The 22561-nt window shown below is 40.9% G+C and overlaps 2 protein-coding genes across 5 annotated transcripts in view; one reads left to right on the top strand and one right to left on the bottom strand.

The window, feature by feature from the left end:
- The window catches only part of slc38a12 (solute carrier family 38 member 12), a 123953-nt gene extending 107880 nt beyond the window's left edge, over window positions 1–16073 (bottom strand). The window contains exons 1-6 of the mRNA XM_066704782.1: window positions 15767–16073; window positions 15224–15301; window positions 12291–12412; window positions 8537–8621; window positions 3707–3803; window positions 2805–2885 (exon numbers count right to left, since the gene is read on the bottom strand). Of these exons, the coding sequence (XP_066560879.1) occupies window positions 2805–2885; window positions 3707–3803; window positions 8537–8621; window positions 12291–12412; window positions 15224–15268 (430 nt within the window). The 5' untranslated portion in view covers window positions 15269–15301; window positions 15767–16073. The remainder of the gene's footprint in view (window positions 1–2804; window positions 2886–3706; window positions 3804–8536; window positions 8622–12290; window positions 12413–15223; window positions 15302–15766) is intronic.
- Window positions 15463–22528, top strand: nat9 (N-acetyltransferase 9). 4 transcript variants are annotated; one of them, XM_066704786.1, is made up of 7 exons: window positions 15463–15533; window positions 16822–16908; window positions 17831–17940; window positions 18421–18561; window positions 19846–19905; window positions 20370–20464; window positions 20851–22528. In XM_066704786.1, exons 2-7 carry the CDS (start codon window positions 16832–16834, stop codon window positions 21004–21006), a joined length of 639 nt encoding a protein of 212 aa, XP_066560883.1. In that variant the 5' UTR covers window positions 15463–15533; window positions 16822–16831; the 3' UTR covers window positions 21007–22528. The 4 variants fall into 4 exon arrangements, with proteins under 4 accessions (XP_066560883.1, XP_066560884.1, XP_066560881.1 ...); XM_066704787.1 differs by lacking the exon at window positions 15463–15533 and adding an exon at window positions 16156–16252 and having other exon boundaries at window positions 19785–19905; XM_066704784.1 differs by lacking the exon at window positions 15463–15533 and adding an exon at window positions 16156–16252.
- The last annotated feature ends 33 nt before the right edge of the window (window positions 22529–22561 follow it).

Genomic DNA, 22561 nt, shown 5'->3' on the forward strand with positions numbered 1-22561 from the left:
TTATCAATCAATCAATCATGTGGCTTTTTAAAATCTAAGGACGAGGTTCTTGTTTCCTAGTTATATTAAGGATCTGTTCTCCAGCTCACATAGAGCTTTAGGCCACAGATCAGAGTAATGTGTTGAGTCGGGTCTTTGACAGGTCACACGTCCGGGACTTTGAACAACTTCAGCTTAAATTAGGTAATTGGGCAAGCATCAAAATTAGAGTGCAGTCTCACGGCAGTCTGCCTTTGAGATTCAGAGCTAGAGGCCACAGAGCCAATCATGCACTGCGTCTGCCATCTAGAGGGGAAACGTGGGTGGAGCATGTTCCTATATGTGGCACGAGCTGTGCACGTCTAATCACACCGCCAACAGAAAATGGAGCACATGTAGCTGCCATTTGGTCAAGACACTGCCAGCCCTGGAGAGAGTTCAGGAAAGAATGATTAGAATAACTCACTGTCTAAGAGCCTGCGAAGGAATGTCACACACAGAGGTTAAAAGGAAGCGAATCTTATTAGTGTGGAACGAGAGGAGATTTGATCGAGGCTATTCAGAAGCCCGAATGGGATGGACACAGTCCACCCCCAAGGACTGCATCAAGGTCAGCAGTGATGAGAGGAGTCGAGACCACAAGTGGAAAATAACAATAGGGGCGCTTTCGGTGTTTAGGACTGTGAGTAGGAGGTATATCTAAACAAAGGGATACTAATCCAGTCACAGCAGAAAGTATGAGTTCCTTCACAAAATAGCCAGATGAGACAGATTAGCGATTTAAAACAATGAGTAAGACTGATCAAATGGTTCTGAACTGAATATTTAAGAAAACACAAGAGACCTTTGCGGTTGCTGTAGCATATAGTGCCTGATTTGCCGCATGTTTGTAAATGAGTAATGTCAGTATAAAGGTTAACTCACAGCTTATCTTTTCATACAATGTGCTTGCAACCCCACCTCCTCCCTTAAATTATCGACAATTGAAAAACAGCATAAATGTAATGATATTGATTCAAATTGCTGGTCGTACTCTTGAGTAAATCACTTATCTGGTTTGGAACATCACGCCCATAGTCCAGGGAGCGAAGTTAACTCAAACAGCCCAAATAGACAAATGATAATAGTCTAGATTGTGCTTTGCCTTTTGCAGAGGGACTAAAAATCAAGCCTGGAAATTAAAAAGGTTCTATAACACCCCCCAAAATACACACACACACACACACACTTTTCCGCAGTTTACGAAGACAGTCCTGATCTTCAACTTGCGCTCAGAGCACCAGGCGGCAGAGTTATTAATTTCCGTAATCGCTCAGTTTCAATGAAAATTGTTGCAGGCACTCACATTCGATTTCCCATTAAAGCAACAAGGATGTCATTAGCATTCTGCTCCCTTCAGATGCGTACGATTTAACATCTTCACTGCTGGTGCCGTCAGATAGGCAGGGAACATTAAGAGATTAAATTAAGATGATGTATCCAAAAGCAGATAATTGCCACACCATGGCAATTTAGCTGTAAATAATAACACACCATTAGCTTCAAGCTTAATTCTGAACATTTGTGTAATAGACACAACAGGACAGGAAATGTAGGCCACTCCATACTCAAACTTCACTGGGAGTTACATTTTCTCTGGAGCAGGGACTTACACACTAGTGGTTCCAGAATGCACTGCAGTCTTTAATTTCTTTCATTCTCCAGATCAGTTCTCAGGTTAAGGTTCTACTTGTTTTAAATCCTTCAGACAGATACACGCACGCGTGCAATCACTCGCACGCACCTACACCCAAGAAATTAAATAATACAAAAAAGTCACGCAGTCAATATGCAGTACAATTGGCAATTAGTGCAAACTTCCACAAAAGAAAAATGCAATCTCTTCCTGTAAATATCATGATTATGTGGACTCATCTACTGCATACTGTAACAGTAAGGCAATATTTATCTCTATTTAAAACAAAACTTGCAAAACTCCTAGTGCCTCTCCTTTGAATATCTATCTGGACATTCTTAAACTGTATAACCATAAAGGGGGGAAGTATAAGACTACACGAATGCTACTACAAAGCCTGCCTCCCAGATTGACCAACTATAAACTTATCACCAGCACTGTTTCCCATTGTCATTTAACGTTGACATCTACACTTGCTCTTGAAGTACACACAAGAACACTTGCTGTATCTTGTACTGTATTACAGGTCATGTATAATTTGTGTTGTACTGTACACTGTGTTACACCACACTGATGTATGTAATCTTGGCACAAAGTTGGCCATCACTTTTCAAAATTCTCCACCAATTCCAAGTAGTTTTGGACAAAGGTGTCAGACAATGGAACAATTGAAGGTAAAGAGATAGTGGTTTTGTGCTTTGGTCACAGCCTAATCTCTTTTTCTGACTGCAAGTCAGATTCGTTGTTTTTCAGTTTGCTTCATTCCAGACAGGGGCATTTTCTTGTCATCTTAGTTTCTGATTATGAAGCTTCACAGCAGTGGGGCAGTAGCCGAGACAATTAAATAAAAGCAGGGAAGGAGAGGAGAGTTTAGCTCTCAAATTCAGCAGAGACCACTGATCTTCAGCAGCATCTCCAAAAGTATTCTCTGATGTTTGTTCCCTCTGCAACATCAGAACATGTCCCAGAAATAGCTGGCAGCGGTATCGATCCCAAGATGTCACTATTACTTGACTCAGACAGCTCCAACTCCACTCTGGTTAAAAGCTCTTTGACGCCCCTGGGCTGCTCCGTGTCACTCAGAGTTAGGAGGCATCACTGAACGAACTCTAGTGCTTGCGCTCCCTTTCGTCGGCACAGCTCTTCTTACCTTTGTTGAAGAAAATCGACGCCATCTGTCCCATTTCCACGCGCTCCACGATGTCAAAATGATCTGGAGAAACCCCCGGCTCTGCAAAAAGAATGAGTGGGGAAGGGAGAGAGAGAGAAATAAAGAGAAAAAGAAAGGAAAAATAAATTGCTTTTCTGGCTGCTTGTCATACCAAAAAAGAAACCCAGAGACTTGTTATTTTCTAAATGGCACATATGAAAAGTGACACTGTGGACATGCAGTGTATATCATAGACATACGCTGAACTTGATGAGGCTATAGTTTATGATCACTGAAACACAGATTCATTATGGTCATTGTCATTGTATTTTTCTTGCAGGGGTAATCTTATCTTTCAGATCTTTATAGGTTCTGAGTTTAGGAACAATATTTTACAGATGTTTCAGATGACTAGATTGTATAGATGAAGCATGAGGCCAGAGATGGATGAATTATAGTACACTGCACAAACTAGGCCCCGCTCTGCAGATTTATAAAAGATTTTAGCTTCTGGTACTACTTAATTTATTCAGTCTCAGTTTATTGTCAGATATGTTCACTTTAAACTAATGTAATCCTGAGCCTCTCCTTTTCCCTTTTTTGTGTCAAAACAATCCCTTTTACCTCCAGAAATTCAGCATTGTAACCAAGAGAGATAAACAGGTAATGTAGACAATTTCTGGGATGAAATATTTTAACTTTCTCTTATTGTTGAGCACTGTGAAGCAAGAATTCAAATGAAAAACACAATAATAATTTTACATTTTGGTCCTTATGTGCAAGCTGTAACATGCATCAACTAGTGCAGGCTGCAAAAGTTATTTAACAATTTAGGGCATATACTGCTCCTTGTTTGTATTAAATTAAAAATAGGAGAATAGATCTGAATGTGGATCACTCACGGACTGAGAGAATGGGTCGGGTTTCAGAGCGATCCACTCGGTCCCGGATTATCACCTCATCGTCGGAATAATCAGACATGGAGTCACTGTCGTTAATCTGAGAGAGAGAGAGAGAGAGAGAGTGGGGAACATGGGAAAAGGCTTAGGTAAGACAGAGTGACACATCCACTGAGATCAATACTCCCACAAAGACCTGTGCTGAGTAAAGAATTCCTTAGGTTTCAATACCCATTTCCGTAACTTCATACTAACTGCTTCTAATGGTAGCCAAGCAGAGTTTTTATTATTATTATTGCAAGACAATAATTTATATAAAGGAGCTGAATGCAGGGTTTCCTGTAGCACCCAAAAACGGTGCCGCCTGGCCAAACATATGCGTGAACAAAATAAAAAATAATAATAATAAATACAAAAAATAAACTTTATAGGGTAAGCGCACATGCTCTGCCCCCTGCTCCCGATTCGCAATCACACCTGACAATACGCAATCGCCCCCCGCGCTCAACAATTCAGTATCAGACCACCTTGTCTATGCAAATGTTCCAGAGCTTCTTGTAGACGTTTTTAGCCTGGAACAATAAGGGCTATGAGGAGCCACCTAAAGCATGCTTTGGAGCTGCCTTCAAGTTGTTTTGTAATCAGGCTTGTTTTTCTTATTTACTCAAAACATGCTTCAGCAGAACAGGAAATTCATAGTGACAACTCGAGATGTTTTTGTTTAAATAATTTCTGAAGTGAAAATAAATAGTTCTTAAGTGGGTTCTTCATTTTGAATTTAAAAGGTTTAAATAGTAGATACCATGATGTTCGGATGAGTCGTCAAGGTTTCAACTACAAACAGAAGAGCTCTCTTGCACAACTTGGAAATCATTTGCAGCCTGCAGCCATGTGGCTACCTGCTACAAGTCCTTGGACTGATCCAAGCAGGACTTCCAAATAGATTTGACAGGGCTTCCAATGTTCTGCCTTACTTTAGTGGCAATGAAGAGACAACCACATACTATCCACTCTTTACCTGCACACAGGCCTCAGGTCAAACTCAACAGATGGACAGTATGCAACATTTAATGCAATAAATAGGGATGGATGCAGGCCTCCAGGTGTATTACAGTTTGAGTTAGGTCAGGCTGTAGCAGCTGCAGGGTTTTGTATGCAAGGCAAAAGGGGGTTTGAGATCTCATGCTTGTCACTGTTGAGTATATCTGAACAGAACGCCGTGAGCGGAATATAAAGATCAAGTTACAAATGACAGGCTTTTGCTTTAGTGCATCATCCATGCACTCTGTACAAGAGCCTTGATCTTCTAAAAAAAAAAAAAACGCATTCCACCTGTCAAACAATGGATCCGCCACTTTACAATTAAGATCTGGTTCCAAAATGCATCCCTGACACAATCCCAAGTTCGCATTGATTAACATTCTCCTAGCTATAAGCACATTCTCACCTCTCAGCAACAGTTACAATGAGCCAACTGGTTATAAGTATGTTTTGAGCTATTTATTTGCCTACATCTGTAAGGTGGAGGACAGCAGCATCTGGAAATTGTCTAGTTGAGCTGCCTTATAGTCCAAAAATGGTAATGGCTGCCTTCATTTACACTAGGAAGATATCCGTTTTTCTTAGGTCCCACAATACTTCCTCATAATCCAAAATGATACAGATTAGTTTCCATTAAAGTGCACTTACAGTAAACATTAGGGATGTCATAAGCCAATTAACAACAACAAAAACGAAACAGACCTACCGGTGGCTAAACATAAGTCGCAATTAAAAGAAACACAGTGCATCCTAATAGGAAAATAATGGCTTCAGCAGGATGCCTTCTCAATAAAAGCGAAATCTGTTTTTCATATTTCACCCTATTAATGGATACACTTATCAGGACTCTTCAAATCATTTTCAGCTACAGATATTACAAAAGGAAGGGAGAAAAAAAAATCTAGAAGAATGCTCACTGCACATTTATATCATGCCACAAAGCAAGAGGTACAAGGTCAAAATCAATTATCTCTCCCCTTAAAAATGTTTCGTTATTTCAAAGGCTATTAAACTACTTTGATTAAATAAACAAAGATTCACAGGGTGGTGGATGATGGTAATTAAAAAATAAAATTATAGTTCTATCATATTCTTCTAGGAGGTGGTGAAAGGTCACGCTCAAAGGACACTGCAATTAATACTATAAATACTGAGCATAATACTGGATGTAATTGCGGATCAAGCAAAGTATTTGCTGTGATCTCATTTAGAAAATAAAAGAAAAAAGTAAAGTCTACACCTAGTTTTCAACACTTAAAAATCTTTAAAAAAAAGTTACACTATTTGACAACATGGGGAAAAAAATAATTACAGAAGAAATAAAAAGGCAAGATCAATGAAGCAAATACAAATAAAAACATATATTTAGAGAACAAATTACTGCATTTCAAAGGTATAAAATAAAATATAAAAATATACATTATATTATTAATGTAACATTTAGTACTTAACCATATGCTACATTTTTGACCTTACAATGAAGAAACTTTGCCCACACAAGGAACCCAAATAAATAGGATGTTTCTATTTTTTGTAATGCCAGTTTTTGGTGGGTAATTAATAATTAGACCTGTCATTACCGCTGTGAAAATACTAAGCATAACAGAAAAATACTTTTTAGGCTTCCTGTGACACACCACAATCAATCAGTTAAGTATTTTGTTTTAAATATATATATATATACACACACACACATTCATACATACATACATACATACATACATACAATAAACTGGCTTCACCACCAATGAAGACTATAGTTTTAACACAGATCGGAGATGAAAACCTATTCTGCAGTAGACGAACGTGTTCCAGGCTTTAATATTCTTTTTAATTTAGGATGACAGGTGTCAAAGCAAGTCAGCGTTACGCAAATGCAACATCTGTTTTTATATATATACACACACACACTGTATGTGTAAATAAATAAATATATATATATATATATATATATATATATATATACACACTATATATATATATACACACACTCACCTAAAGGATTATTAGGAACACCATACTAATACTGTGTTTGACCCCCTTTCGCCTTCAGAACTGCCTTAATTCTATGTGGCATTGATTCAACAAGGTGCTGAAAGCATTCTTTAGAAATGTTGGCCCATATTGATAGGATAGCATCTTGCAGTTGATGGAGATTTGTGGGAAGCACATCCAGGGCACAAAGCTCCCGTTCCACCACATCCCAAAGATGCTCTATTGGGTTGAGATCTGGTGACTGTGGGGGCCAGTTTAGTACAGTGAACTCATTGTCATGTTCAAGAAACCAATTTGATATGATTCGACCTTTGTGACATGGTGCATTATCCTGCTGGAAGTAGCCATCAGAGGATGGGTACATGGTGGTCATAAAGGGACGGACATGGTCAGAAACAATGCTCAGGTAGGCCGTGGCATTTAAACGATGCCCAATTGGCACTAAGGGGCCTAAAGTGTGCCAAGAAAACATCCCCCACACCATTACACCACCACCACCAGCCTGCACAGTGGTAACAAGGCATGATGGATCCATGTTCTCATTCTGTTTACGCCAAATTCTGACTCTACCATCTGAATGTCTCAACAGAAATCGAGACTCATCAGACCAGGCAACATTTTTCCAGTCTTCAACTGTCTAATTTTGGTGAGCTTGTGCAAATCGTAGCCTCTTTTTCCTATTTGTAGTGGAGATGAGTGGTACCTGGTGGGGTCTTCTGCTGTTGTAGCCCATCCGCCTCAAGGTTGTACGTGTTGTGGCTTCACAAATGCTTTGCTGCATACCTCGGTTGTAACGAGTGGTTATTTCAGTCAAAGTTGTTCTTCTATCAGCTTGAATCAGTCGGCCCATTCTCCTCTGACCTCTAGCATCAACAAGGCATTTTCGCCCACAGGACTGCCGCATACTGGATGTTTTTCCCTTTTCACACCATTCTTGGTAAACCCTAGAAATGGTTGTGCGTGAAAATCCCAGTAACTGAGCAGATTGTGAAATACTCAGACCGGCCCGTCTGGCACCAACAACCATGCCACGCTCAAAATTGCTTAAATCACCTTTCTTTCCCATTCAGACATTCAGTTTGGAGTTCAGGAGATTGTCTTGACCAGGACCACACCCCTAAATGCATTGAAGCAACTGCCATGTGATTGGTTGGTTAGATAATTGCATTAATGAGAAATTGAACAGGTGTTCCTAATAATCCTTTAGGTGAGTGTATATAGCACTGTTCCTGCCACAGCACCTTACGGTCAAGGTGTACTCAAACATGTTTTCACATTCAAAATCAAAAGACTGCCGTGTTAATTCAGAGATGGGGAACACGGTCACGGACCCCACAAACTATGAACGTTTAAATCTTCAGAGTTATTACGGATATCATCATCTGTCATTTATTTCCATGCAGACAGTCAGAGCTCTCCAACTCTTGTCCATTAGAGACCCAATCCAACAGCTTTTACAGGTAATTCACTAATGATCCAATTATAAGGACTTGGAAATTAAGCAGTTAAATTGATAAATTGTATTTGGAGATCTTTAGCACCAAATGCCCTTAGGGCCTTAAACATTTAAGACCAAAGGTCTCTTAACTGACTTAACTTCCATGTGCTTAAGGGTGACCTATGAAACTCACTAGTTTGGGGCTCTCCAGCACCAGGGTTGAATAGGAGTGGTGTAAAAAGCCTAATCCATTCCCTATGGGTAGTAGTACATGGCATTAAATGAAAATAAATCGGACACTTGGGACAGACACATGCTTCTCAGATGGCTCCTTGTCTTCCTTAGATCAGGACACTCACCACTCTTTCGCTCTCCCTTCTTTTCCAGCGGATATGTGCATTTGCAGCAGCCATGGCTTCAATCACAAACGTTGTCGTCATGTAACTAGGAAACAAGAAGATTGACCTTAAAATGGGTGTGGAAGTATAGGGGAAACATACTACAGAAATACAGTATTAACAATTTGAGCTGTATTTAGTTTGGTTGACACTTTTTTTGGTTTGGTTTGGTTTTTACACAGGATATGGGAGTAAAATCTAATATTGCTCTATAAATTCTACAGATGTGATGACTGTTCTTACAACTGGGCTAAACACTTACTAAACCTTGAAGGCTTTCACTGTCATTTGTTAATGTTCTTCGTAGCTCAAGAGCACCCTCTTGTGAAACACAAAAGGCTGCATTTATGTAGAGGAATTTCTTGTAATACTTTTTTTAAAAGGGGTGACTGCAAAGAGTTTCTTGTTCTGCCAAGGCAGAAAATCCACAGCAAATGTTGCGTTTATATTTCTGCTTCTTGCAGTTAAAGGAAGTATAGCTGCTTTAAAAACATGAGAAGGCTGTTTTAACCAAAAGAGAAGGACATTCTGAATGGCAGATACAGTAGCGAGGTGAAGTTACTTTTACATAAGACTGAGCCCTAGTTATATAACAGCAGGGAGATACAGCCAAGGAAGTCAACTAAAAGTAACTACCCCTGTGTCAGACAGACACAGTAATTATACCCACAGATTCTTTTGATATCACACATGGAGGTAACGACAATAATGTCAGGAAGAATCCACAGTACGTATTTATTGTATATTAGTTAACTGTATTTTAATTGATTTTCTGGCTACAGTGCTTTGAGATGACTTGTCATTAAAAGCACTATAAAAAATAGTTATGATTATTAATACAAAATAAAAATCGATGCATCACTGTACACACAGAACAGGGCATCCACACAATTCCACGATCACATGTCAATGCAATGGAGTCAGATGCATAATAAAAAAACGTATTGCTATCTATCATGGGAACCAAGGGATAGGCATTTTCTTCCAGGTATATCTGTTCACAATATAATAAGATATTTGTGGTGATGGGCACAAGGTAGCTGATGTTGTAAGAAGCAAAACTCTCTCAGAGATACGGTGTTAAGACTGGTATACGTCTTGTTTGCAATATAATTCAGAGCATAAATGGTTGACCGCAAGTCTCAAAAGCAGGGACTACGCATTTTCGCTTGTCATATATCAAACAAATTAATAAGCAATGCCCCATAAAACTCCACTTGGACAGCTTTATTTTATGGTCCAGTACTCTCTACCAGTGCAATGCAGTTTTGATATAGGTATCATTGCTGCAGTTCAAATGCTTACGGCTGTCAAACAATTAGTATATTATGCTGTACAGAGGGGTGTAGAGATTACTCCTTACTCCTGCATAGGGATACCATTCTGATCTCCAACATGTAGAAGTTTGTTTTCTCTTGGAAGTACAAATGAGGTAAAAGACCATATGAAGACCTTCTATCAAGCAATCCAGGGATATATCAATGAGAAAGTAAAAAGGGGGAAATTAACAAAAATAATAAGATGGGTTCCCAATAGAAGGCCTTGCTATATAGTGCTCCATTCATTATGTCATTCATTAAGCAGAGCACTTAAGCACTAAAGGACTAACGTTAATGCTAACACTGCAGACTCACAGGCACCACGCAAACTAGTGACCTCTGGACGATGGAGTACAACCTTCTACCATAGAAGTCATTCAAGGGCCCCTACTGCAGTCCTTCCATTGAGAACATGTCAGCTGATAACTTATATATCGACATTGTTTGGGGCATCATTCAACAGCAGTACAAATAAGAACTGGCATAGTTTAGTTTGGGCGCACACATAACAGAACCGCATTACTTACCTATAATTATGTTTTTAAAATGCCAAGAAAATGTCTAATGCAAGATCGACTGAAACAGCTTTGTAAGTGAATAAGAGGCCTTAGCCTTTTAAATGTTTTTTTGGTTGGTTTTGTTTCCTTGAACTTGGTCACAAAGAAATGGAAAAACCAAGGAGTTTTTGCTCTCGTTCTCTCTCTTAGGCCCTGCAATCTACACACCCATGTTTCCTCAAGTGTTTTTCTACAAAAATTACACAACTGTAAGAATGTTATAGTTGTATACAAAAATAATCAGTAAAATGAGGGAGGGCAGAGGATGATGGGAATATGAAACTAAAAGAAATGCCATCTGAACATGTTTATAATCAAATCACTGAAGCAATTTCAGTAAAAGGGAACTATTTGCATTTCAACAAAGGCAGAGAGAGGGTGATCAGAGATGTTCTGGCTTTGATGTAATGCAGAAGTGGGGAGATTTCCAACAGCCCCTATTTGAACCATAATACCCTTATTATTATTATTATTATTATTATTATTATTATTATTATTATTTATTAGCAGACACTCTTATCCAGGGCAACTTACAAAATATAAGAGTGATACAAAAGTGCAATAATACAAGTGCAATAATAGTACAGTTCAAAGCATAATGGAATTACAAGTTCCTTTTGTGGGGTTTATGTTCAAACTAGACATTCAAAGGGCTGAAACAGGCATATCTGCATGCCTGATTGACCCCAAGCAAGAGGAAAAACCCAACAGACCAAAAGAGGTGCTGTTGCTTGTACCCCTATCCGAGACTAGGGCAGTCTGGGGAAAAAACTGATACAGAGAATACATCCAGCTGTTTTCTGAAGGATCCCAGGGTGTCTACTTTGACACCATGGCTGGATAACTGGTTCCTGACTTCTTGTACCCAGGTAAAGAACTGAAGTCTTCAAGCACAGAGGATAATGTATTTACTTAATATGCCCGGCCTGGAAGGCCCTGACATGGAAGCTCTCCATCTGAGTGGAGTCTCTCTGAACAACAAAAGTTAACAGCTTTTATAGGAAGCATGACATGTGGTTCTGCGGGCAGGGTCAGTCACAAGTTCCCAAGAAGAGTTGCCTCGAGGTCAGGTCTCTGGCCCTTGTAATGTTTGTGCTGGTCTTCCTTGGGGAAGGTGTGGGATGCGGAAATCAGATGGCTTCCTCTGATATACTGGATAGGTCCGGTCCCATGGTCATCTTTAACCAATAAGACTAATCAATAACCATGATGTGAACTCTCCAGCCTTAAGATAAGCCACAGAACAACTTGAGGCAAATGCTGGGAGGGACTTCTGCAGCGTCAGCACTCGTAAAAACAGCCTTGCTAACATTTGCTTACTTGACAATTAATACAATTGGCTCTTTCGACATATTAGTATTTCAAACATTAATATAAAACATTATACAGTTTATACAAAACATTAATACCGGCTCTTCAGATTTGCACAAGGTGCCTCTTGTTGGTGAAGCACTGCCTCTCCATTTTCACTTGACCCCCCTATGTCTAGCCTCAGTTCAGTGAACTACTGGATAGTATAGTAAACGATGTTGTGATATTGGGCACACAGCAGGACAAAATACTTGCATCTTTCTTATTGAATCTTTCCCAATTCGGATCCCACTTTACAAATAATAAAATCCATGTGTCCTTATAAGCAGCCATGTAAGCGGTACGGCGATGTGAGTGTGTCTGGGCAACACTGGCGACTGTTGGCGGAGTTGGCATGGTTAATGCCTTTTAGGATTTTGAATAGTTCTACTGCTCAGAATCCCCTGTGGTAGACTACATAGATCCAAGTCTTTCAACCTGTTTGTGTAGGTCAGACGGTGTTGGTCAAAGAAGAGAAAAGGTACTCACCTCATGCATGCCAGGAAGCAAATGAGGGCAAGACTGACCACCCACCCAGCCGTGGCAAAGGCTCTGGGCATGGTCAGGGCCCCTGTACCCACAATCAAGTTAAACATATACACCAGCCCCACCTACACAGGAAATACAGAAAGGGTTGTCAGAATATATCAGGTTAAACCTTTTAAAATGACCTAGGGCTGTAGTTCATTGGAAAAACTCATGATCAGATCTATAAAGTGCAAGCATTTTCTATGACAAGAGGGTTTTCCCCACAGTAAATCAAATGGTTCATTTTGTCTTGAATGTAAACTATGTACTGTGCCGATCACTGTCACTGTCAAGAGATGTTCTGTGTCTACAGTGACAAATCAACATGATTTATTAAAACCATGATGATGCTGCTGCTAGTAAGAAAACTTTTTAAGTGTTTTTCAACATTATAATCTAAAGTAAAGCATAAAAAAGTTAATCATATAAATGATAAAAGTAATGGAGACAAACAAAATACAAACCACACATCAAAATAGAAACAAAACTGATTACAATTATTTTATTTCAGCTGTTTATAAGGGAACATGCCTCAGTGCTTCCACATTTTCACTATCAAACAGATACCAATAGATTCTGCAGTACATGGAAAACTGAATGCTTCCATGACGTGCTGTACATCACAGATCATGAGTCTGCGAAAGGAAATGACTGCAGCATTGCACACACACCTCCACCTTAAATTGAAAAGTTCAATTTAATACAAATCAGTTTGAGAGCAAAATAGTGCCCTACAGGCAAAAATAACAAACAGGTGTAAGTATATTATAAAGCCATTATTAAAAAAAAAACAATAATATTACATAACAACATTGGATATTAAGGAAATATAAGGAGCATAAACTGTTCTAAATGTCTTTATAATTAAGATTTATTTTAATTAGGCTGTAGTTTGGATGGTTTTGAATAGATCTTTTAGAAGATCTGTAATAAAGGCAAGGAGAGCTTTAAAAGGATACAGGTGCCATGCACAGCATAAAGAGTCTGAATATGTATGGATATAAACTGGCAGCATTGGGCACAGAATTGCTCAGCAGAGGGTTAGCAACCTGGCTACATGAAACAGATCTGTGGAGCCCCAGTACAAAGATCCAAGGGCAAAATACAAGACAGAAGGAAAGAGAAGGAGTGTGGATTGTGTGTGTGTGTGTGTGTGTGTGTGTGTGTGTGTGTGTGTGTGTGGTGGGGGACACATATTTAAAACGTATGCATGAGAATGGGGGCAGGGTTATCTGTCCCCCACCAAAACTTACATTTCCAATTGTTTTTCATGTGCACCCTTTCATAGTTTAGCCTCAGACAATGATGCTTAACTGAAACGCATCTGTTGACTGGCAAGTGTCTCGAGAAAAACAAGGTGAATCTAATAGACAGGTTGCAGCTGCGATTTCTTAACACGAAACACAGAAAAAAAACAAAAAAAACAAAAAAAAAAACATGAAACTGTTGAACCTGGCTCCAGCGTCTTGAACAACTCTCAAAAACAGCCTGCCATGCAACCTTGAAGAACAGCCCACGTCACTGAAAACCACTAATGCACTTCCCCTTTCCAAAAACATCTGAGCTTGGAGGTTGGTTTCTATATCTTCCTACTATAATTCATGCTTCATTAGAAATGATCACTTAGTCAGCAATAACTTGTTGCCGACTCAGTTTCCTAGGAGAATAGCCTATTAATAGTGTTTCTTCAGCATTAGAACAACAGATCTGTCTGCTAATAATGAAACTGCAGACCCATGTAAAGTCATGTAAGCGTGGAGCCTTGTGCCTTATTACTGAAGGGGCAACTGCAGCACAAATGTCAGGATATCTAAGATGTTTTATACCAGGAAGACTGTTCAGGTACAATGGTAACAAACAAGAAAAATGGCAAAATAAAACAAAATGAAAATAATAACTTGGATAACAAAATAAATACACACTCTCATTATATAGTGAGTGGAAACACAAACAAAACAAACTAGTTTTGTGTCAGCTTAGAATTAGGGTTTTAAGCAGACCCTCCCAGAGTCCATCCACTCACTCTGAAAGAGTTGTATTTTCACGCAACCCATTGTCATTTTCCAAGATTGAAATATGCCCCATCTCACAAAGTGTGCACGCTGTATGTGATGGCTTATATTTCTTCATAAAGAACATGTACATGTCATTTCATTTGCGTTGTAAACAATACATCATATTTTCTTAAGTGAAAATATAACAAATTTGCATTTGTAACAGGCTTAGTGGTATGTGGTTACTGGGGAAATGGTTTGTGCATATTGCAATAGTCATTTAGTGGATTGGTTTTTGGTTGTTTAAAGTGAAAGGGGGGTGCCGTTTAACGGCAAGACAAAACACTGCCGTCAGGCGATTTCAGCTCCTTCACAAGTCAACTGCAGCTACTACCCATGGGCAATCAGGAGGCTCCCAGTGGGAACAATGCAATAAACCATGCACTGCTTACTGGCACTTTGCAGGGGTGAGAAAATAGGAATTTATATGTTACCTAAGCTGTCGTTTATCTGTAACTGATTAAACAAAGACAAGGCCACAGACCAAACAAGACAGCAACACTCCGAAAGCATTCAACATTACAAACACTTTCACTTCCTTTAAATCTGAGCAGCTGATGGGGATTTGGATTGAGTTAACCTATTACCTGCTAACTCAGCTGGGCTGTTGAAGAATTTCGTGTCATTACTTTGTATGGGGAATTACAGAACGGTTACTTCCATTTCCCTTAATGGCGAAATGAATGCTGTGTTAGATAAGGGTACATAGAAGGCAGACTGGTTGTGAAACTCAAACAGGAAAAACTGCTCAGCCTGCAGCCTGCATCGCGTTACACAGGATGACCAATACAAACTGAAGCACCAGCACCATCTCCCAGTGTAAGGTCAATCATTACATACGTAGGGGGAGTAGGGCTCTCCGGTGTCGGTTATCCCCCCAGCCATTCTGTTTTGCAGTTCTGCAGCTGTAAGGAAAGCCTGAGAAGAGAAGGAGGGACAAGACTGTCAGGTGGAAACAAAACAGCTGGATACAGATACAATGTGATCATCCCTCATCCCTCAATCAGCTGGAACACTGTACACATGGAGTAGCAGTCTAGTCTAGTGTTCCTGTTTACACATTATTAGTTTGGTTGGGTTTTTTTTTTTTTAACTGTACTTTTAACTCATTCTGAATAAGAAGCAGAGTTCAAATCAAGCTGTAAGGGAGGTAAAGATAAACTGCCCTTTGTCTTGTGTAATTGCTCATTGGACTTCATCTGGATAACGTGACATTCCGTGCAGAAATCAAGAAGGGCAGTGTTTTTCAGTTACAATAGCAGTCTATTTAACACTTGCTTTGAACGTTATCTGCAAGTTCCCGAACCACAATCCTAGCCGGCACGCAAACCCTTCCCAACTCCGGGAAGCCTTGTTGACCTGCACCGTCAACTGTCCACTCACCGGCGTCCAATGTGTCCAACGGCTGCTGCCGACGGGAGTCCACACTCGCTGTGTGTCTTGCCGTCTCTCGTCTGTTTCGCCGTGCCCACCGGCACTGTCACAACCGGGAAACGATCACCGACACCCCGCGTCACTGAGATTCACGTCTCCGTTTGTTTTCACGCTGGCGCTCGCACAGACCGCACCACGAACACAACAGTCGTCTTCAATTCCCTCCGAGTCAGTCCGCTGCAACCGGCTTCATTTTGGCTCGGGTACGTCGCCCTCGCACGGGTGATTTAGTTATGGTTTAGAGCCGTCATGGCGTACCGAGAGCCGCAGTTTCCTGCGGCTAGCGTCACGTTGCGTGCGTGCGCGCCCCCCGTGACCGTGCGCGGCACGGTCACGGGGGGCGCGCACGCACGCAACGTGACGCGCACGCCACGTGATTGGGCATGTTTTCAGGCTGTCAAAAACTACAGGAAGTGGGTCGCCTGCAGCACCGAGGTAGGCGACGACTCGCCTTTAAACGAACGAACTGTACCTGAAAAATGTCCAAATCATGTCGCCTAAGTAGTCGCGACTGAGAATGCTGTTTGACCTTCCCTTGCAGAGCTTTTATTCCCGTTATTGCCCATGCACACTGCGTACAAACGTGTGGGGAAACCGCACGGTGTGAATGTACCTATTTTGGAGCAGCTCCCAAATCTGCACGTAATTCATGTTTATAATGGAGTGCTACTACTAATGTATCATCAAAACCGAGTGAACGAAACCGTGTCCCAATAATGGTGTGCCTTTTCAAAAACAGGCAGGCGTTTTCGATCCGAGAGCATCGGTGTGCAGTAGCGTAGCTGTAGTTGTTCGAGATGATTGCCCGTGCCCTGTGTGCACTGGAAATCAACTGCTTAATTCAAAACACTAGCCGTGGTAGACATTTCCCAATATGCATGTGTTGAAAGTCCTGGCGGTTATGCGAGTGCATGTGTTCACTGGAAGATCGCGGTGTTGTTTTGCACCGTCGTCGGATTGCAACCCTGGAAAGGTTTTCCCGTTTAGTTTTGTTTTCTCAGCAGCTCCGTCATCATGAGAATAAACGAAGACACGCTGTTGGAGGGAGAGCATGTGGTGCTGGTGCCGTACAACCCGGATCATGTGCCCAGGTATGGATGGGTACAGAGAAGACACCTCTGCGGGGGTCCGATTAAAGCATGCTGTCGATACTGTCAATTAATCATGCGACACGGTGGTACTGACATCTCTACTCTAGGTACTATTTCTGTCTGTGCTGTGGCGATACCTCACTCGTCCTCTTTATTGTTGTTTGGCCATCCGATAATAGCACTTCTTTGTAACGGGCTGCAGGAAAATAGGATAAGTAAGTTTGAAAGGGGAAGACGGTCTGATATGTTGGGAAGCTGGTCTTTCTTGATGCCTTACTATCACTGATAACTATGAACGCCATCCAAATTATATTAAAATCACATAGAACGAAACGTAGATGTGTTTAAGGTGTGGTGTGTTTCTTCGTGTATTTAAATGCATGTAAGCATATTGCTTATCAGTAGCTTCTTATGTTAGAGTCATTTGTAAAATATCAGGAATATCTTGCGCAATGTATTTAGAGGCTGACATTTTGATGGCTCTGATACCATTGTGACTCTGACTCACTTGAAAATGCCAACACAGCTTAATTAATCCTTTAAAATCCTTTCAAAAGGGATCTGGCTACTTTGAATATGGATTGAATTAAGCCCCTCAGTGCATCAATCCACCTTATAACCCAGCTGATCGAACTATTGCAGTTTGGATCATATGGTTTGACAAGGCCTTCATACTCATTACACTGATACAAAAAATAAAGCTAAAATATCAAGGTGATTTGAACGGAGCGGATCTGTTTATATCAATGTATGGGAAAAAGTAGGTGAACAACCTTGAAAGATCCAGATATCTGTATTATGGTATTCGGTAGCCTGTAATGGTCCAAACTGTAACCTTTAATCTTAAAGACAAATTACTGAAGACAGTCAGACTTATTAAGGATCCATCCCTGGTAACACTCCTTCTGTGTGTGCCTGACAGGTATCACCAGTGGATGAGCTCCTCAGAGTTACAGAAGCTGACCGCCTCTGCGCCCCTAACTCTGGAGGAGGAGTACGACATGCAGAGGAGCTGGAGAGAGGATGACGACAGTAAGAGACTTGTCTGATTTCAGGTCGACAAATGCTCTGCTCAGCTGGCATTCTGTCCCAGGTGTTCCAGGCCTTGTGTCCCATGTCACCGGGTTAGGCTCCCGATTACTGCGCGCCTGTACTGCCTGATGCAGTTATTGAAAATAAATATTGAAAAGTCACAATAAGTGCAAAAAATAGAAGTATTCAAATACAGACAATTATATCAAGAACATAACAGTGCAAAATACTGTTACAGGGTGTGTACTGTAATAGTTACTGGGTGCACTGGGGTAGGCTTTATTACCAATCGAAGAGAAGCAGTTGACAACACACAACAAAAGAAGTGAACTGAATTAGTGAATAATACGTCTCTAATGAAGGCTGCCAGTGATTAGGTCTGTGGCTGTAAACTCACTTAAACAGGCTGGCTTGGCTGTGGTTAAGATCAAGGGACGCGCCTTTAGTTTTTGACCCTTTTTTCGTGTTGTGATTTTTCAGAGTGCACCTTCATCATCCTGGATAAGCAGCAATGGGCCGACCCCACGGTGCGAGAGGAGGACTGCATGGTGGGAGATGTCAACATCTTTCTCACTGACCCCGAGGACCCTTCCCTTGGAGAGCTGGAAATCATGATAGCAGGTAACCGGGGCCTATACACATCTGTGACCCGGGACAGCAAAATTAGTTGCAGTAGGGCTGGGCAATTAATGACATTAATTGAATTAATTAAATTTTATGTTTTTGCACGATGTGTAAAATGCCTGAATCGTGAAATTGAGATTTTATGTATTAACGTGCGCAAGCATCTTATTTTTCCATGTTTACAAAGGGCAAATCGGCAATCTTCGCTATCATTCTCCAGGGCAGGCAGAGAATAAACAGAAAAGGCATGTGTGAAGTTTAAAAATTAGTTTTTCCCAGTCGCTTGAAAATAAATTGATACACCATGCAATAAGAGCTAAACAATCCTATAAATCCACATTGAAGCTGGAACTGCAACAGAAACATGCAGCAGAATGGGAGCGAAGTGTGGCACTGCAAGATACACATGCCAGCTCATCCCCTCCCAAAACCCTGCTAAAAGGCAGCTAACGTTAGCTGCTTCATTTTCCAGTGTCATCCCATATGACAAGAAAAAGAGGGTGCCCCGGTGTAAGGAAATTACAGATTTGGTGACATTTCATATCACGAAAGTGGACACTTCCAGGATGACAATGCCCCATCCACAGGGCACGAGGGCTCACTGAATGGTGTGATGAGTATGAAAATGATGTGAATCATATGCTATGGCCTTCGCAGTCATCAGACAATGCAACCCATGTTAGACAGCACTGTCCAATATTTGATGATACCACCATCATCAAAACCCCAAATAAGGGAATATCTTTTGAGAGAATGGCATTCCATCCCTCCTTTAGAGTTCCAGAGACTTGTAGAATCTATGCCGAGAGCATTGAAGCTGTTCTGGTGGCTCGTGGTAGCCCAACACCTTACAAAGACACTTTATGTTGGTTTTTCCTTTAATTTGTCACCCGTCTGTATGTCAACTGGGGTTGTCTGAACTCCTGAAAATAAAGGTTGCTTGCTGTTCCTCGAAGGGATAGTCCCCTCGGAAAGAGATCTGACTGTTTGAGTGCTTAATGTATTTCTTCATGTAAAAGTCATGTGGCCACTTTTCCAGGTCTTCAAAACACAATCACTGATGTGTACACTTGTGTCAGATGATTTCATATTCAAGGCTGTTGTGTTTCTTGCACTCAGATTCTTGCACCATTTAGGAGATCTAAATATGCTATTGTGTAGGCCCCAGTTTAACGCCTTACTGTTAAAGTCCCTTTTAATCTCGATATCTTTGTGTTCAGCATTACAGTTGAGCCCTCTCAAAGGCAATGGACTGTTCACTGTATTGTGTCTGTACTTCAGATCCCAGCTACAGAGGCAGAGGACTGGGCAAGGAGGTCACTCGCATGATGATATGCTATGGTAGGAAGCCATCTTAAACCAAGATGGATGCCTTCTTCTGTATAGTGAGCATTTGAACAGGGGGATACATCTGCACTCTCTCTGTTGGGCAATCCTAGCAATTTGCTCTGAAGTGTCAGCAGTTTAATGTCAATTAACCCTACACCGGCTTATCAGAAATGTTATGTCTGTTTTGAAAGGTCAGTGTAGGGTATTGAAACAGTAATCAAATATGACTAGACTGAATGAATCTGAATGAATGACCTGAATACATATATTTTTAAATCCACATTAGCAAAAAAAAAAAAAAAAAAATAGAATCCCATATTAAATACTAAATTTGAGATATCAGTGTCTGTTGTATTTCTATGATCACCAGTTGCCGTTTGTGACCGGTCCGATCATTCAGATTCCAGATCTTTAGCTTAAATGCAACCTGTCGTGAGGTACTTGAATCAACATGTTTTCTCCTGCATCGTATACAGGGGTGACCAAACTTGGCATTCAAAAGTTCGAAGCCAAAATTGGAATGGACAACAAAGTCAGCATCGTCCTGTTCAAGAAATTTCACTTCCAGGAGGTAACAGTCATCTTCACATGTTTCAATAGAGGTCATACTATGGCAAGAAGGGATGTTATTTTATTGAATCCAATACTGACCTTGTTCTCTCCCAAATCCCACACAAGACTTCATATTATTGAGTCCCATCTCCTACTATGAAGCTTTGCTTATTTTCAAAAATAACCATCACATGCATCTTCAGAATTGTGCAATTTAACTCGGGAAGGGAACCTTTACCACAGAGGTATATCTTAAAGAGAGGGAAATGTGCTTGAAACCAAGAGAAGCAACAATGAAAAATAACAAAAAAAGGGAACATCGCTGTATTTGTTGTATTTGAAGTGTGCAGGGAGCAGTTGTTACGATGTTATGGTGTTAGCGATGGTTTCTTCTCATTGTCATAGGTATCCTCAAGCGAGGTGTTCCGGGAGGTAACACTGGAGCTGACCGTGGACGAAGCGCAGAAGAAGTGGCTCCTGGGTAACATGGACTTCATGCAGGAGAAACAGTACTCCAAAACGAGGGCTAGACGCATGGGGGCAGAGTCCTCAGTAGAATGAGGAAAGGCCACCCCCTAACCCTATCCATCTCCCTGACAAGCTCCCCACCTCCCCCTCCCCCTCCCATAACAGCCCTCATTTCAAAGCTGGAGACCTGGTTTTGAGCCATTGATTTCCGTTCGGGTGCTGCTGGATCAAAGCTTCCAACGGCATGTGGAACCAAAGCCAGCCACAACCGATGAAACGAAAACCGCCAACTCACTCCCACGACCCATTTCCCCGTACACCCTTTTGCAGAGCAGAAGACAAGGCAATGGTTGAGGCAGTGAGTGATCCGTTGACTTCTGACCGGGAAAGCCACTGCTGGGCCTCTTAATGCCTGGATCACTTCTGTCCCCATTACGATTGGAGGAGACAGAATGGTTACTGGTAAACAGACCCAGGCATAAGCCCGCTCCTGGAGAATCCCAGTCACCTTCATTGACTGCCTGAATATGCGACTCCTGTTGTGTTCTGCTCTCTAGCATTTTGAAGAAATCTATGGAGCCTGCAAGACTGTGGTTCTCTAGGAACAGCCTCAGACCTGGGATCAAGTCTAACTGCAATTAGTAATTCATAGCAATGACTGATTAGGGTTCAGTCACAGCCCAATGACAACCTGGTCATGCCTAAGATGATTTTTTTTTTTAAATTGACATGAGCCTTTACTGTTTTGTGACAATAACACTATGCAGCATACTGCTTTGCACTCATGACTGGAAGGTAGTGGGTTCAAATCTTGGGTGGGGCAGTGCTGTTGTACCCTTGAGCAAGCTACTTCACTTAGATTGCTCCAGTACAATACCCAGCTGTATAAATGGGTACAAGTTGCCCTGGATAAGAGTGTCTGCTAAATGGTGGCTTGTATCACAGCTGATGGATCTGTAAAGTTAAGTGCAATATCCCAGGGTTACAAAAAATTCTGGAATTTTAGCAAACTAAGGCCACAGATTAGATAATAGTCTCCTCTGCCAATCAAAGTTTTTGATCCAAACAGCATTTGTTTTTAGATTTAATCAAATCCTCCCTTTTTTGTGCAATGTAACACAGTGTAGATCAAGTTAATAACAGATGCTGGTTGGATGGAAATACAGCCCCTGGTGCTGGGAAGGGTGTTAAATCTGGGGAACACGGTCACAGCGTTAGGCTACAGAAGACTGGGAGAAACAGTGCAGTAAGCGTGTTAAGTTTTGTCTATGTGGTACCATTTAAAAAAAAAAAAAAAAAAGTTGCTGCTTTTTGTAAATTGTTGTCCAAATGCTTATTACCAATCATGATGTACTGCAAGAGCACAACTACATGAAAACGCATAAACCCTTTTCCCTGTGCTACTTGTTGTCAGTCAAGTGATTTCAACATGCAAAAGGAATTTGCAGTTTAACCATGCTCAGCATCCTAGATGGTTAGTGACCAAAATTAAACCAAGCATTTTAATCTTTAGAATTTTAAAATGTACCTTTCAATCACTGCCCACCATCAAAAATATTTTCAAACTCATTTTGTTGGATCTAAGAGTGGTAAAATTAAAGATACCATGAGCTACTTTGCTGTTATGATCTCTTTTTCCATTCAGTTT

The sequence above is a fragment of the Amia ocellicauda genome, chromosome 5 (assembly GCF_036373705.1).
Source record: "Amia ocellicauda isolate fAmiCal2 chromosome 5, fAmiCal2.hap1, whole genome shotgun sequence".
Taxonomy (NCBI): Eukaryota; Metazoa; Chordata; class Actinopteri; order Amiiformes; family Amiidae; genus Amia; species Amia ocellicauda.